We start from the raw sequence: 16,729 nt of genomic DNA on the forward strand, positions 1-16,729 counted from the left end.
GTTAATACTATTTCCATTGACAACTATATAGAGGTGTAAGTGCTAATTAGTAGTCATAGTAAAGGATTTATAAGTGATGGCTTTAAGTGATACTATACAGAGGTGTAAGTGCTAATTGGTAGTCATAGTACAATTATAACTACTCACTACACAATTGAATTAAGTGCACTTGTTACTAGTGCTCATGTGAAGAGTGTTGTTGCTTAGATGTTTTTCGTAACAACTCTGCTATTGACATTGGAACTTAATTGCAAGTGCTGCTAATAACAATGGAACTTAATGCTCCAAACACTGAAACTTAACATTGCTACCAGTAGAACTGGAAGTCAACAATAATAGTAGTATTGCTATTGCTAATTATCATCTATTTTAAAGTCTCAAGTGCACGTAAGCACTTAGAATAAAGTGGTAAGTACTATTTAGTAGAATGTAATCACTATTTGGCACTTTGAATGGATTTGAGATTTAGTTGATACTAGCAATATAACGATAAATGCCAGTTGACACTCATATTGGATTTTGGCACTCAAGTTAGAGCTTCAAGTGCTATTTAGCACCCAGTGGTACTGATAGCGCTATTTGGCAGTAAAAATAGACTTGTAACTAGTTGTAAGCACTCTCACTCAAGCTTCTAGTGTAGATTATCACTTACAATGGAGCTTCTAGTGCTACTTATTCTTCATAATAGAAATGAAATTGCTAGTTAGCACTCACAACAGAGTTTCACGTGCTATTTAGCACTCATAGTGGTGCTTCAAGTGCTATTTCTCTTTGCTCCCATACTTCGAGTGGAAACATTGGAGCATACGTCAAGCTCTCATTATCAGAAAGCCACCGATGCGACCAGAGGAGCAAAATGTGAGAACAAATGTGTGGAGTTGTGGACCTTCTTAAGAAAGGATGAGAATTCATAGCATTAGGTGCCTTGAGTGATGGATCATGAAGCCCAAAAGATGTTTCTTCAGTTATGAATCACTTCCATAAGGTGTCCACCGATGCAAGGAGGGTTTATTTGCACCTATCAATGTGTAAGTAATGGTTGAAACTACACATACATGAAAATGGTGGATTATGAATTGCTACGTGTGAAGGCTTGTGTCCCTTGTCATGAGATTTTTAACATAACCATGCTTCAACTCAAGGACTGAAAAGAAATGGAGCCACTACAAGTACAACTCCTGGAAGATCTAATTGAGAAGCTCGTGTACATTTTATTTATAACCACCATAAAATATTAACGGTCCTAATATGAGGAGCGTGCCCTATAATGGACCTATGATGTCATTCTTGATTTGACCCCATGTGAAGAGGTTCTTCCAATAGACAAACTATTTAAAGAATCCAAACACAGGAGGATGAGGAAGAGCTAGAAGGTGACAACTCCAAGGAGAAGGATGAGGAATCAAAGGATGACCTTATTCACCTTCCAACCCACATTTATGAGAGGTGTTGTGATGCTGAATTTGAAGATCAATGTTGATGACCTGTGAAAGTTTAGCATCTATTATATTTTCTTGCCATGGGCTCTTTCTTTTATAATTTGAATGTTTGTGCCAAGCGTGGATGTTTAAGTTTCATTGTGTTTATGTTTTCACATTGAAGGTTGGTTAAGATGTTATAACAATGATTAAAACTTAAAATGGTTTTAATGGTTTCTCATTTGATAACTTAATTGTTTTCTCGTCAAAATATACTCAATCGGTTAGTCAAAGGGTAGCACAACGAGTTGAAAGGTTTAATAGTTAAACTCCCACTATTTTAATGTTTGTTGCATTGTGTTTATATTTTGTCCATAGAATGGTTTAGGATTGCATCCTAGTTGCACATTATGTGTTTTTGGGTTTAGGATTGCTCATTGCTTGTCAATGAAATTGTGTTTCAAATGAACTTGCAAAATTACATCATATAGACAAACAAACTACTTTTTAAGGAACATGATTACTTTACATAAACATTGAAACCTATTACATAAACAATTTAGACTTGTATTGCCTTAAAAAAGTGTATATACACAATTCTCAATATAGCAATCCTTAAAATATGTTCACATTACATGAATACATTTCAATGATCCTAAATACCAATCTCGAAGTCCCAAAATCATATTCAACAATTGGGAAAAACTCAAAATTACAAAGGGAGCACATAATACTCTATTGCAAGCACCACACCAAGCAAACAAGATGGAATGTATGACTACAAGATAAGATGATGGGTGGTGACACATCACCATGGCCACATCATTCCATTTTTCTTGGATTTATCTCACCCTCCAATCGACACAAGTTTAGCACAACCGTGAGTTGATGTACAAAGATGGAAGTCCATGCCTTGTCGATTAGGGTTCTCAACTATGTTTACAGAGTAGAGATGGCATTTCGTGCCTTGTCATCATGCTTGTACAACAAAGATGGAAGTCCATGCCTTGTCGATTAGGGTTCTCAACTTACAAAGTAGAGATGGCATTTCGTGCCTTGTCATCATGCTTTGGGAGTTGAAATCAACTACGTTATCCTTGTGACGCGTCTTGGACTACTTCGAAGAAGAATTGCATGCATCCTCTAACACATCTAATAGCATCTCCTGCATCACATAGTTGTCTAACAAGGCTTGGTGTGCTTGTCCCTTTACAATGGAAAGTCTACCCGCAACCCCTTCACAAAACACATAAAAACTATCTTTGCAAAGTATAATGGTACATCCCTATAGTGAGGCTCTTTGCCGTATATATTGAGGTAGACTTTGCATACTCATGCTTGAATCTTTGTGTGCAACGATTCATAATCTTCCTTCTCTTGTGGTGTTCAACTTGCTTGGTGCCCCTTTGGACGGGTTTCGTATCCCCTAGGGAATTTGAGGTGCAAGTGCATGGGATCTTCCCATTAAAGAGGAAGTTTTGTAAAGTTATAATTCACATGCACATTTATATATGCTTTTTCAACACAAATATATAAAATATGCCATGCATGCACACATAAAATGACTCTTTGTATGTTTCATGCATGTATGAAACATAATCTAACATTTTGCATCATGTGTGTGCCATGCATGCATTGAACCAAATGTACGTGTCATGATTTGTGCATGTATTGCATGCATAACAAGTTTAAAAAAATGTAAATGTGAATTTGTAATGATCAGACATGTGTATACATGCTCACTTACACAGATGCACATTATGAAATACAAGAGCAAATAAAGTCATGCACATGCACATGGTAGAGTATAGCCTTTAGGGTATAGTAGTCCAACTTCATGAGCACAACCTCCACTCAGCTGCTATGCATACACCACAAGGTACACTAACATGTGGATCTTGTGGCTTGTCATATGCAAGCATTGCATTTAATCTAAAAACTTTTCCATGCACAAGTCAAGATGGCATCAAGTCAAGGGTTGGTTGTATCTAAATACAAGTTGGATCTGAGTTGTCAAGGGAACAATGCAAGAAGGTCAACCAACTTCTTCGGGACAATCTAGTATAATACATAATCCTTTAGAGAGAGATCCCTATAATATTGTGTGTTGCTTTGGCTAGAATCACATGTTGGCGAGTGATGTCATGATCTACTTTAAAGAGGCATGCACTGGAAGACCATCATTTTGCAATTGATGTTAGAGCATCCAAGATGTAAACCTAGGATTCACACTAGGCAACTCATAAGAGTAAGATCTCATGATTTGATATGAAAGTCCGTAAGGCTGAAAGTTGAAAGTCGTCCACATTGGCTTTTGGAATGGCGAAGGACCTAACAACGTAAGTAGACAAGGTAGTACACTCTTGCTTGGGTCCATATCCTGAAAGGTAGCGATAAGAGGGCCAGTTGTGTACAAAATGTTATTTTCATCTTCATCATAGAGAAAGATATCCACATCATGCAAAGATATGATATAGAATGTCCAAGACGCCCCATAGCAAGTGAGGCTTGTTGAATACCTTGGGTTAATTGTAGCACAAATGGTATACTAGAAAATGGTACAAGGGCGGTATTAGGGTCCTCACATAGTAAGCACAAAGATATGCAAATGTACATATCAAGCTTCCTATAAAATTTTCAAGTGTTAACATTCATTGAAGGCTCCTTCAAGTGTTCTATATACACTTAATTAAAGGGAGGTGGCACAATGAGGACACTATAGAAGGTTGTAGGAGAGAGAGTCGAGCGCATTAACTACTTTTGCTCTAACACGCACCATGCCATTCATGCTCTCCTTACAAGGTTGGGCATAACTTCACAAGGCTTAATGGGGTCCCATACCAATTTTGGTTCCAGTAATGTTTCGCTAAATTTAATGGCGAGTAATGCATATCATTGATTGGGGTATGGTAGAAGGTATTTTGGAGGGTTGCAAGAAAGCCTTCAGAACATTGAAGCGAGAGACCAAGTAGGAATGGAGAAAGTGTATCCACAAGCGGAGCAAGAGAGCATGTTAGGAAATACTGGCTTGCACCTAAGTTGCAAGGTTTGCAATACAAGGCACATACAACCTGCAATCTGACATGTTTGTGCTTGGTTGGATAATAGTGAAATGGTGGCTTTTTTTGAAAATGCCTATGGATATTTTAAGACTGCAGTTTGCATGCCCAATTCTTCATTTATGAACTTGATACAATCATAGAGAAAATGATTGCATATTTATCCCAGGGAAAGAAAGCCAGAAGTTTTAAGCAGTTTTGGATTCAATAAGTCACATAGCTCTTGAGCAGAGAGAGAGAGAGAGAGAGAGAGAGAGACCTTGGGCAAGTCTAAACGTAGTTGTGGAAGATTGCTACTGCAAGAGGGGAGGGATTGTTCCTACGATGGTTGCAAAATTCAGTGAGTATACAGCACTTGGAAGAGAGACAAAAAGAGGGTGAGAGGCTCAAAATAAGATTTTCATCAATAATGAGGTATGCATTTTAAAACTTTCCTGCATGATTGCCAGTGTTAAAAAAAGCATTGCAAACAAGGACCGTGCCAGAGCCTTTCAGTTGACCTTCCTTACTGCAGTGTATAAGGCTTTGTGGTGCGTCGAACAACAATGATCTCAATCCGCAATCCCTGCAGCAGGAAAATTCAAGAAAGGACTCTTTGTGACATGGCCACAACCACCCCTGTGAAGCATATTGAAACTGGAGAAAAACAACATCAGCAATACTGTATAACAAGGTAATTTTGAGTCTTACTTGCATCTCTATAGGAAGATGCTGTATAACCTCCAGGAATAATTTCTGCTTCATCTCAATCTCATGTCTCACAGCTTTGCTTTGGCCCAAAAGAACAGCAACTCCTGTAAAGTTTAGGTGAATGCACACATAATTCATGATGGTGACAATCTTCACCTTGTCAAACTAAGGGAGGAGAGGCTCTTCCTTGGCTTTGTCTGAATATTGTGAGGCAAATAGCATATTTCAAAGTAATTCATTACCTGTTCCAAGTTGCAGCACCCGGACAACCTACACAATGGTCCAAATACGTTTTTCAGTAGATTTCATGCAAATGGACTGTGCAATTAAATACAGAGAACAGATCCTCACCTCTTTCACTACTTTGGGGCAAAGCCACTCCCGAAATCTATAGGTACCTGCCCAAACGCACAGAGAGCCAAGTTAAAAAGTTACCTATGTCCCAAGACACCTGCTGGAAAATAAATGTGCAATAGAAAGTAATTTCATCGACCTCAACAGATAAGGTCTTAGTTTTGGCATACCACATCGAACACCAAATGGCATATCACAAACAATCCGATCCACAATACCATTACGCAATGGCAAGTTAGTTGCATCCCATCTTAGTAGCTCACTCTGCCCGGAAGCTCCCGTCTCTGCATCAAAGCAGAACATCAACTATGCTTCCACAGCAGGGTTCATCTGTGATGTTTTGCTAGTAAGTTTCCTTAGATGGCTCACAATGTATGTTGTAATCCCACAGGCACTCTTGGCCACAGCAAAGTTTAAGGAATAGCAGCTTACTCCATAGCATCATGAGGGTAGTGAGGATTAAGGCCAATAAATCCACATGTTTAAGTATGCTCAGTGCTCACTATGGTTGTCGGTAATGTGGGCTTTGTATTATCAAAGCACAGTTTTTTTTAAATTAAAAAACAACATGAAATGTACCAGAGAAGACACAGGACTCAATGATGACCATGAGAACATAATCATCATTACTACTTTGATTATTTTTTAAAAAGGGTATCTACGAACCTCAAGTATGGTTCGTCTGAATAATAGGTCCCACAAAAGAGAATGTTTCACAAGGAGTCGTATGTCTAAATCCATGAAAGATTTCGTGGTATGGGAATACCATAAAATGGAAACATTTTCCTTCAGGTATAGCAAGAGAAACACAGACCCTCGCACATTTGAGGATGCCAAAGGCAAGGCTGAATGGAACCTACAGCTCAATTATGCAAGAAGATACATGAATTTCAGTTGATCTTACACACGTAAATGGTGGGCACCAATTGGATAAACAAAAAGACTAGGTATCATGCAAATGACCACCACCAGTGGATGTTAAGACAGCCTTCCTAAATGATGTATAAGGAAGGGATTTATATGCAACGGCCCAAGCTTTTGAGGTTTAAACTCAAGAAGGTTCCCTATGGTTTCAAGCAGGCACAAAGGGCTTGACATTAGAAAATCCAAAGGCTTCTAGACTGACCGGGCCCATAGACCCATGATGTTAATTTTCTGGCAAGTTATCTTTGCTCATGTGTGATTTTATGATCGTGGATCACACATGTTCAAGACACCTTAATGTGTGTATTTCCGCCTCACTATAGTTGGAAAGGTTTAAACATGGAGGATGATCCCAAGGCACAAGGTCCACAATTGAATAAAGTTCACACCTAGCTAGCCAAGCTATTTGTCCACCCCTGCTTCAAAATCTCTTATCTCACTCTTCGACCCCTCAGGTTCACCTCCCTGTCAAAGATCTTACATGATGGATCATGTGCATCACACAGGCATTGTCAGTATAGACTCAACTGAAAGCTGAAGGCCAGAAAATTAGCCGCAAACATCAATCCCAAACAGATAAACGTGAATCATGGAGCTTTTGAGTTGGGGAGTCAAAGATGGGAAGAATACAGATGTTACTAAGAAGTAAGGCATTACAATGTGTAATACACTACATCCTCTATCAAATCGAGAATTGATCAATGATAGCTCAGCAACATTTCCTCAAGCAATGAGGACCCACAAAAGATTTTTGCCACCAAAAACTCCACCAAAAAGTGATCCAGCGTGGATTAACTCATTCATTGTAACCAACATTCCAGAAGATTTTACTACAAATGCACTTGCATGGAGTACATAAAACATACGGCCCTTGACTTCACAAAAGCATGCTAGTAGTAGCAAACAATGAACAGAATGGCCACCATATGGGCTGGCTTACTGATGGGATGTAAACATTATTTAGCTCAGTGGGTTGGATTCAGTCATGAACATACTCTTCACAAGGCCAGAAAAAATGGTATATGTACAATTCTTGAAGCACATAAGCTCCCAATCAGGTCCTTTTTAAAGAATGTCAGGTTTGTTTGTGCGTCTCTACAGCTAGAATGCCAAAAAAATGGGCATTAATATTTATGAGTCGATTGCAAGCCGTGTAGTTGGCATCTTCAGAAGCTGCAGTTTCATGCCAATGCACTACATATAGTGCAATATAGACAGATATCAGCAGAGACAAGAGCAGTTATGGAAATACATAAGATGTAAAATAGAATTTTGCAGCTTCAGATTATGATAAAATGCAATTTTAGCATTTGTAGCAAATGGTCTGTTGAATTTACTGCAGTACATAAGTGGGTTTGATGTTCTCTGCCGCATGGAACCCGAGCTTCATTTTTTTGATAAGCAGGCCAAAATTTCACATACCGTTTAAATTTTCACTGGTAGCATTAACAGCCTGAAGAGCAATGTCACCTGCCACACATAAAACCTCATTGCCAAGCCAATCCGCTGCCTCCAATGGTATTGTACCACACCCACACCTGCAGATCCAAACGTAATGCATAAACAAAGCCTTGCTGGTCAGTGATAAAAGAACTAGATTAAACACTAAACTTCTGTGCCTCGTCTTTGGCAGACATCTAAGCATAGTCATTAGGCCTAGTAATATCATAACGTATGCATAAATGGTAAAGACTTACAGCCCATAGCAGCACATACATTGGATCTAACACTATATTGCCTGGAAGGATGCATCCAAGCTGTAACAGAGAAAAAGCTATGCTGCAGAACAACCAGGGTCCGGTCAGAAAACATGAATTTTTAAATGCTTTTGTTATAGCATAAGAACACATATAGAAAACAAGAACGCTATCATAAACGAGATTCTTATAAGATTTCTTAGAGTAGCCTTATGCCTAAACAAAGACAATAAGACATCAAGGCATACCAGTGCACCAGATCCAAAAAACACATGTATATTATGCAAGTCAGATATTAAATCCTATCCAATGTAAATCAATGTCTCTACAGACATTTGCAAAGTCTGTAGAGACACAGGGAATTTTATTACATCGAGGCACAGGCCTTTTTGGTTAGTACAAGGCTGAAAGGATGCACAGAACACATTAGGATCCGATAGGCTAGGAGAGAAACCAACCACATGGAAGTAGTCATCAATCCTTTGGTACCACACCCTTGGGGCCTGTTTCAGCCCATACAATGCCCTGCGAAGTCTGCACACCTTCCCATCTCCTGGATGTGCATAGTTCATGATAGGGACTTTTCTTTGAGAATTCTGAACTACCCTCCAGAACTTCTGTTACTCCTGAATCCTCCAAGGTCATTAGGTAACACTTTGGTAACTTTCGTTCCTTGTCAGGGTTGGTGTAGGGTGCCTCCGTTTCTGACTCTGACTCTTCAGCTTCTAGATCCTTTGTCTCTTTTTCTTCCGTGATAGCAAGTTTTGGTCTCTAGAGAGCAACTAGAGTTAGCGGTGTCTGGAACATTAATGATTACATCCTGCTTACCACCAGCTTCTTCATTTTTGGGTCATACAATTGAGACTCTTCACTATACCCAATGAAGATGCACCTTTTGCTCTTGGGATTTAACTTAATCCTGTCCGCTTTATTTACATGCACATATGCATCAGAACTGAGAATTCTGAGATGAGAAATTACAAGCTTCTAAGTCTAAGGTCAACCTTGATGGATCAATCCCTTAGGGGAGAACCTGTCCAAATCACTGAAAGACCGAATGGATTCATGACTATATACCTAGATGAATCCAGGAACATTCCCAAACTCATCTTGTAAAAACACAACATAGTGCAGTTTCAATCTCACTGAAAAAGTGATCATGACTCGTGAAAGTTCCCTTTTTCAAGGTAATGCAATAATCCCCGTTGTTGAACTCAGCCTTCGTGTTGTTCTTGGTTATCTAGATGGTTGGCAGGCACAAGACTCTTTGGAGCGTAATGAACATTGGTGATGTTATGCTCAAGTTGAGGTAACATGACCTCGGAAGGGGTGGTGGACATTTTCCTTTAAAGGACTGACGGTAGTAATATAATATATTGTGCTTTATTTATATGGTCAAAGGAGTCAATGTCAAGGTCCTTGGTGAGGGTGGCTTGGCACAAGGTGTAACATGCAACAGTGAATGATTGTGTAATGCGAGGCAAGACCTTTAAACCTTTGTGCGAGACGTATGCATATGCACCATAAAAGAGAGAGAGAGAAAGAAAGAAAGAAAGAAAGTGTATTATTGTCCACTAAAGGCCAAAATGGGCCCATGGGACATCAAGAACTCTGCATACAAGATAGCACAAAATCAACGTGCCACAAAGAAGAGGCATCGTCGAATATCATCTAAGTGCTACGCAATACAATGCAAGTGAAAGTACATAATGTCAAATCTGAGCCTAAATACAAAGTAAACTAGATGCAAGGAAACCGCCCCTAGGTGCAAAATGGGGGGATGAGTACAATATGCCAATGCAAAGATACAAGTCCAGGTGTCACGGAGTCTGAGAACCAAAATAATACTGGAAATCCTGTCCATCGACTCTGCCTCCTGCTATGAGAGTACAAATTTGAGCAAAGGTGAGGTGAGCGGCTGGTGGGGCGAGATCTCCATGAGTAAGTCTCCTCCGAAAAGCTGCCATCATCCTGGATCGTCTGGAGATGAAGCGACGAGTACGTCCCCTATGTAACAAGATCCTGCGGCGTCTACAAACCATCTCATATGTACATCCACAGGGTGGAGGCATGTGTCCTGTGTGAGCTCTGACCTCCTCGTGCTCCTCCTGGTCTCTATCCTCTGGTATAGCGTGTGCCTGAGCTCTATCAGGCTGGGCTCTATCACGCTCCGGTCTGTGCTGATGGTCTCTGAGGTAGTCTCGTCGAAGCATAGTGGCCTCCCTGACATAAAGAGCTAGGCAATGCTGATCCTCGTAGTCCATCACTCGTGAGAGAGGTCCAAAGCCATCCGTGAAGAGACAGTGGAATCTACCTCTGAGCTCATAATATAACGGGCATCTGCAAATGAAGTGCTCCTCTGACTCCACCTCTCCCATGGTGCAACAAGGGCAGATCCTGGTCTCTCGGCCTGGTCGCCGTCCATCCTCCATGCATCGCATCCTACCAGCCTCTATCTCGAGCTGATGCGAAGAGACTCTAAGCTGGCCAAGGGCAATCCTCAGTGAGTGGGACATGTGGATACCTGTATAGCCTGGTGGAATGACAAATCCATCCTCTGAGATCCGAAGGAAGTAGTCACGATATGTGGCCATCTTCGTCGGAAGCTGCGTGGGATAAATCCAAGTGCGATACGTATGAAGCTGCAGCAAGTCTGCTCTCGTGACCTGGCTAAGCTCGTGGCGAGTCAACTCGAGATGAGGGGCATCTATGCTGTATCGGAATGGAGGCAGTCTATCCATGTCTAGTCCAAGAGATGTGAGCCACCTAGTGAGTCTGAAGTACCAGCAGTATCGGGCCCCAGATCGTGCCAACTCCATAGAAGATGCAAGTGCTAACCATGGCAACCGAGCTCTGCCTGCTGCTGAGTCTCCAAACTCCCTAACCCTATGCAAATACATGACCGACTGAAACGCTGCATCCAATGCAAGGGGAGTAGCTCCAAACTCTGCTAGCATGATCTCGTGCGGAACTGTAGCCTTGGCCCTAATGAGCCGAGAGAACATGATGATCTGTAACCTCTCTACTCGTCTCCAATCTGCAGCGCCGAGGTCTCCTGCCCAGAAGCCCAGAAAGGAGCTGCATACATCGCAGCTGGTCTCACCAATGTATCAAAAAGCAAGGATTTCGTATCGGGATGCTGAAAGTGGGATTGAAAACACTGACGCTCAAGATGAGCCAACGAAGCATACCCTTTACTAATCCTATCTCGTGCTGCATATGTCATGGTGAAAACCGGTCCCCTGAAAACTGCCCCTAAATAAGTGTACTCTCTAACAAGCTCAATGGCCTGTCCGTCATATGTGAAGCAAAACTCATCCGTGCTGTAAATACGATCAGAGGTGTTGAAAACCATAACCTTGGTCTTGCCAAGGTTTACGGTCAACCCCCTGTCCTGGCAAAACCTGTGGAGTGCCTCAATATGTGCCTGGAGGCCCTGAGCAGTAGAGGAAATGAGAACCACATCGTCCGCATACAGGAGGATAGGAATGGAGGATCCTGAGAGAGTAGAGCCCACACCGCCTGTCATCTGTATAAACATCTCTAGCTCATCAATATATAATCCAAAGAGAGTAGGAGAGAGCGGGCAACCCTGCTTCACCCCAATCGTGCTGCATACCTCCTCTGAGAGCCCCTCACGTGTCCGAACCCGACCAGTGACCCTCTCATACAAAGCCATGATAGCCCACTGTATCTCTCCACTGAAGCCCATCTGGCGAATCCTCTGAAACAATCTGAATCGCGGAACTGTGTCAAATGCCTTCCTGAAGTCCACGAAGCAACAATAAAGCCGTTGCCTTCGTGACTTCGCCTCCTCTACCAGTGCCCTGAGTGTGAGGATGTGGTCAAGTGTCGAATGATCCTTGCGAAATCCAGCCTGCCCTCTGGCTCTGAGTCATGTCATCTCGGCATGGTCATTTATACAGCTTTCCAAAACTGATGCATAAATCTTGGCCATAACGTGACCAATCATGATGGTCTTGTGATTCGACGGCTCCATAGGGTCCCCCGACTTGTGGATAGGTACTATGGTATTGCCTAACCAGGACTGTGGTAGGCCTGTACAAACAGACTCATTGAAGAGACGGGAAAGAACAAAATCTAAGGCATCAATCCCATGGATTACATACTCCGCTTGCAATCCATCATGATCCTTAGCTCTCCCATTCTTCAATCGGTGGACTGCTGCACGGACACTCTCTGGTGTGAAGAGACTAGATGAAGCTGGCCTAGGGGAATGGGATAAATCGATGGCTGGCTGATCTGGAACATTGTATAGAGCTGAAGTGTATGCAGACCAGACACGTGGATCTGTGAGGGGGCTCTGAGACTTCGAGCGGAGGAATTTTCTCCGGAATTCCTTAGAGTCACAGCTGAAAAGCAAGCTTCTCAGCTCTTCCTCATTCCGGGCTAGAAATTGGCGTTTCTTGCGCCTAACCAACCACTTGTAGTCTCTCTTGGTTTCGGCAAGGAGGGGAGACTTCTCCTTGGTCTCAAGGTGAAGTTTCCTGCGGAGTTCCTTACACTCCTCGTCATACCAACCGTTGCAAGGAACAAGACCAACCGGTGGGGGACTAGACGAATGACATGTGGCAGGGAACGACATGTGAGCGGCAGAAACGAGTGAAGTATGTACAAGTTCCCACCGGTCCTGCGTGGATGGTAGAGCATCTAATAGATGAGGACGGAGTAGGCGGCTGAGGTTCTGGCTATATACATCATCGAACTGGTGGTCGAAATGAACCTCGTAATAGGGTTGGCGGTCATGATAACGAGGGGGGGGTGGGTCATGGGAGACATTAGTCAAAGTAAAGTGGATGAGTGCATGGTCGGCAAAGGGCATGAAGGGGCTAACAGTAAGGCTATGGATGGAAGGGACTAGAGTCGGGGGACCTATGATGTAGTCGATCACGCTAGTACCACGCCCAGAAGCAGAAGAGAATGTAGGCATGAAAGACTGTGGCCACCTGGACAAGCCGTTATAAATGACCATACTGTGCGAGGTGAGGAGCTCCAGTAACTGACGTCCCTGATCTGTGGGCTGTACTGTGCAGTCTGATGAAGTCCGACAGAGGCTATCATCGTGAAATGCTGGGAGTATGACCGGATCCTCCATGAAGTCATAAGTAAGGGCCTGTCTGTCTGAGGTCCTCGCGTTGAAGTCTCCTAAAAGGATGACTTCTCCGCGATGTGAAAAATCTGCAATGTCCGCTGAGAGATCCTCAAATATGGACTGGCCTGGTCCAGTGGAAGAATAGATCGACTGCACCGGGGGGAAGTAGCAAACTGTAATAAAAAGATCTCGCTGAGGGGCTCTGCGGCAGATGCGTACCCACAAGAATCGGGCATGTGAATCCGCTCTCTCCACTGTGATGATCCGATCGAGATGCTCTCTGTACAAAATGGCCACTCCTCCAGATCCTCTCACTCCAAATGTTCGAGTGTGCTGCCTGAAGGCAGATCTCCATGTATACCCTGTCACTCATGGCAAAGGTCTCTCTGGACTCTCGTGTGTCTCCGTGAAAAAGATGATATCTCTCCCAAAGAATGGCCCCCGTAGATTGCCTGGCTGTGCTGTAAAAGAACCATTGCAGTTCCATACAGCGATGCGTAGACTATCTGACGGGTGGTGTGTCCCATGGGCCCTATCCCATCAAGCGGTCGTAGCAAGAGGTGGAGATGGGGCTATATCTGCTGGTCTGTCATCTCTAAGCACTGTGGGAGCACGCCTCAAAGTGCCTGTGATGAGTCTGCCATCCCTGATCACTGCCCACTTGCCCTGAGCTCGGGCTGCATCTCTCTGAGGCATGAGCGCCTTGCGCTCCTCAACCTGTATCTGAGTCAGATCCTCGTCCATGGAAATCTGTGGGTGGTCTCTGAGTATCCCTCTCCTCCTGAGGGCAGCTAGACGTGCCTCGGCATCTCTGAATCTGATAATGAGGGGCTGCTCTCTAGTTCGATCCCTCCCGACTCTATATGATCCTACTATGCCATGATCCTGTACTCCCAGTGTCTGAGAGACAAAGGTCACAGCCTGTGTCATCGTGGACTCTGTCGCCAAGGGCAAGATACCACGAATGCGAATGTTGAGGGCCTTTGTGGCCCTCTGCAGTGACTCGGCCAATGTAGCTGATACAGTCGATCTCTGAGGCTGTGATGGCTGACGGCGGACGACATCCACCCACTCTGTGGCTCTCTGGACCTCTGTCTGAAGGGAGGTCAAACGCTCCTCAACCGCCGCTGCTACTGCTGTAGTGGGAGATGTGTCTATGTGCTGAACGCGAGTCTCGATCTGCTGCACTCGCTCTGTGTGTCCATGAATCTCTCCAGCAAGAGTCCTATGAGTCGCCTGTAAGACCTGAAGATCTGTCCTAATAGACAAGATCTCCCGATCCTGCTGTGTCACTCGATCAGCAAGAGATGCAACCTGAGCTGTAAGTAGAGCAATGGTCTCGTCCTTCCTGTGAAGCATCTGAAGGGCAGCTCGGAGGTGGGTCTCAAAGTGCTGAAGCTCTGGTAGGATGTGGCGGCAAGGACAAACAGCACAAGGCATGGAAGGAGAAAGAAAGGGAGAAAGGGGGGAAACCGGTAAGGTGGGTAGCGGGGATGAAGGAGAAGGCTGGAAAGGGGGAGAGAAAGCGGGTACCGGGGATGGAGAGGAGGGGATGGGTAAAGTCTGTAGAGAGGATGAGGAGGAGGGAGCCTCTGGCAAAGTAGGTAGAATAGGCAACAAAGGGGGAAGAGGTGACAGAGGGCTGTGAGAGGGGGAGCAAAAAGGGTGGAGAAGGGGTAGGAGAAGAAGGAACCTGAGAGGGGAGGGGTGAAAAAAACTGCGGGTACAAAGTAGCTATGGGCGGAAGATGAGATAATGGAGCTGAGAGAGAGAGAGAGAGTAGGGTTTCGAGAGAGAATGTAGATGACACTAGATTGGGTCCATGTACCTCTCTAAAGTATATCTTTACTCAGCCAGTCATGAACGCTCGAGATCTGGACGACTCCGACGCTACTTGGCAATCTGATGAAGACTTACAGCAGTACCCTGACAGGTACAACGAGATCCTCAATTCTTATCCACACAATGCAAACCTGTTCTATCTAGGTACTTCTACCTACTACAGTGCCCTGGCCCATTGTCCTCATTTGGGGCCTCACAGGTAGGTAAGTGACACTCCAGCAATAAGAAATCGTAGAAGGCCCAGGAAATTGAGTACTATGACATTATTAAAAATTCACAAGTAGAAATTATGTGAGTTACGAAGGGGGAAGAATATCATTGCATCAAATAAGTTCATAAGATCAAGTATGATGCTGATGGTAATTCAGAAAACCCAATTAGAGCCAAGTTAAGAAATTGATTAAGTAAATTCATTTGCTCCTAAATCTGAATTTAAGTTCTGGTATTGCGCATCTTAGTTGGCCTACTTCTAGATGGATATGAAATCCGCTTTCTTTAATGGAGAAATGAACATATGCAACAGCCAGAGGGCTTTTCTTGAAAGAACAAGTACTCTTGTATGCAGAGGCTGAAAGCAAGCACCCAAGGCATGGTATGCCAGGATAGATAGTGCTAAAGAGGGTCTGAGGAAAAAACTTGCTGATCCAAATCTGTTTTATGCATAAAAATGTCAATATAGTGCTTTTCTTGTAACTTTTCTATGGATGATACACTCATCACAAGTACCAACGTTGCATTAGTAGCAGACATCAAAACAGATTTGGTTTTGACACATTATTGCTTGAAAATTGAAAAAAGCTGATTCCCTGGATAAAATCTATATGATGTTATTTGAGAAGTTCTAATACGCGAGGATGTTAAAGACTCCATGAGGCCAGTAAGTAGATGACAGCTTATGACGGGTCACTTTCTCTTGATGCAGCTTAAGGGCTGAGAATAGAAGCTGTGTATGCTTGACAAAAAAACAGTTTTTTGTGCTAAGGCAAAGCAATAGCTATACAATATCATTTCATCAAGGAAAAGGACTTTCACTACCCATCAGTAGATTGCGATAAATTCATGGGATTTCAGAATTGTTCTCTTTTAGAAATGGTATGGGTAAGCTACAGTAGGATGACTTACCAATGGGCCAATAAAAAAAAACTTAGCTAGTGCATGGGATTACCACATCAGCCAGGGTTTAGAAACCCCAATTTAGGTCTAGAATAGAGCTAGACGCATGTTGTATTTGTGTAATCTTCTCAGTCTGTATAAGCTGTCCTCTCCTTTTGTGTGTAGGTTTCTTAAAGATAGCCAGCTGTATTCTTCTCTACTTTGCATCTATCTGAGGGAGGGAGAGACATGGTTGGGGGGGCAGTAGGACTGGCGATTAACTGCAGTAGGATGTCAAAATAATCATGAAGGAGCCACCATGCTGGGATGTGCAAATAATCATGTAGGACCTTTTGGACAGGCAAGATTGCCCGCGATATGGGTAATCTTGGGCAAGATTGCCCATGTCACAGATCCATCCAATGCACCCTTAGATTGCATGGGAAGCCCAGTGGTGTCATCCAAATAATCATGCAGGAGCCACCATGCCGATGACTAGTAATTAAGTGGTAATTGAATTGCATTCAAGCCGCCGCGGAG

General features: G+C 43.2%; 1 protein-coding gene across 5 annotated transcripts in view; it reads right to left on the reverse strand.

Moving 5' to 3' along the window:
- Nucleotides 1–4,594: 4,594 nt before the first annotated feature.
- LOC147895531 (uncharacterized) overlaps nt 4,595–16,729 on the reverse strand; it is an 82,238-nt gene continuing 70,103 nt past the window's right edge. For 2 of the 5 annotated variants that reach the window (XM_087384302.1, XM_087384301.1), the window contains 7 exons: nt 8,162–8,224; nt 7,868–7,983; nt 5,692–5,805; nt 5,519–5,565; nt 5,410–5,437; nt 5,168–5,271; nt 4,598–5,042 (listed from right to left, as the gene is read on the reverse strand). In XM_087384302.1, coding sequence (XP_087240428.1) covers nt 4,983–5,042; nt 5,168–5,271; nt 5,410–5,437; nt 5,519–5,565; nt 5,692–5,805; nt 7,868–7,983; nt 8,162–8,224 — 532 coding nt within the window. In that variant the 3' untranslated portion in view covers nt 4,598–4,982. Of the gene's footprint in view, nt 5,043–5,167; nt 5,272–5,409; nt 5,438–5,518; nt 5,566–5,691; nt 5,806–7,867; nt 7,984–8,161; nt 8,225–16,729 lie in introns of all 5 variants that reach the window. The other 3 variants (XM_087384304.1, XM_087384306.1, XM_087384303.1) reach the window with 3 other exon arrangements.

The sequence above is a fragment of the Dipteris shenzhenensis genome, chromosome 13 (genome assembly GCF_047967505.1).
Source record: "Dipteris shenzhenensis isolate YYH24624 ecotype China chromosome 13, Dip_SZ_1.0, whole genome shotgun sequence".
Taxonomy (NCBI): Eukaryota; Viridiplantae; Streptophyta; class Polypodiopsida; order Gleicheniales; family Dipteridaceae; genus Dipteris; species Dipteris shenzhenensis.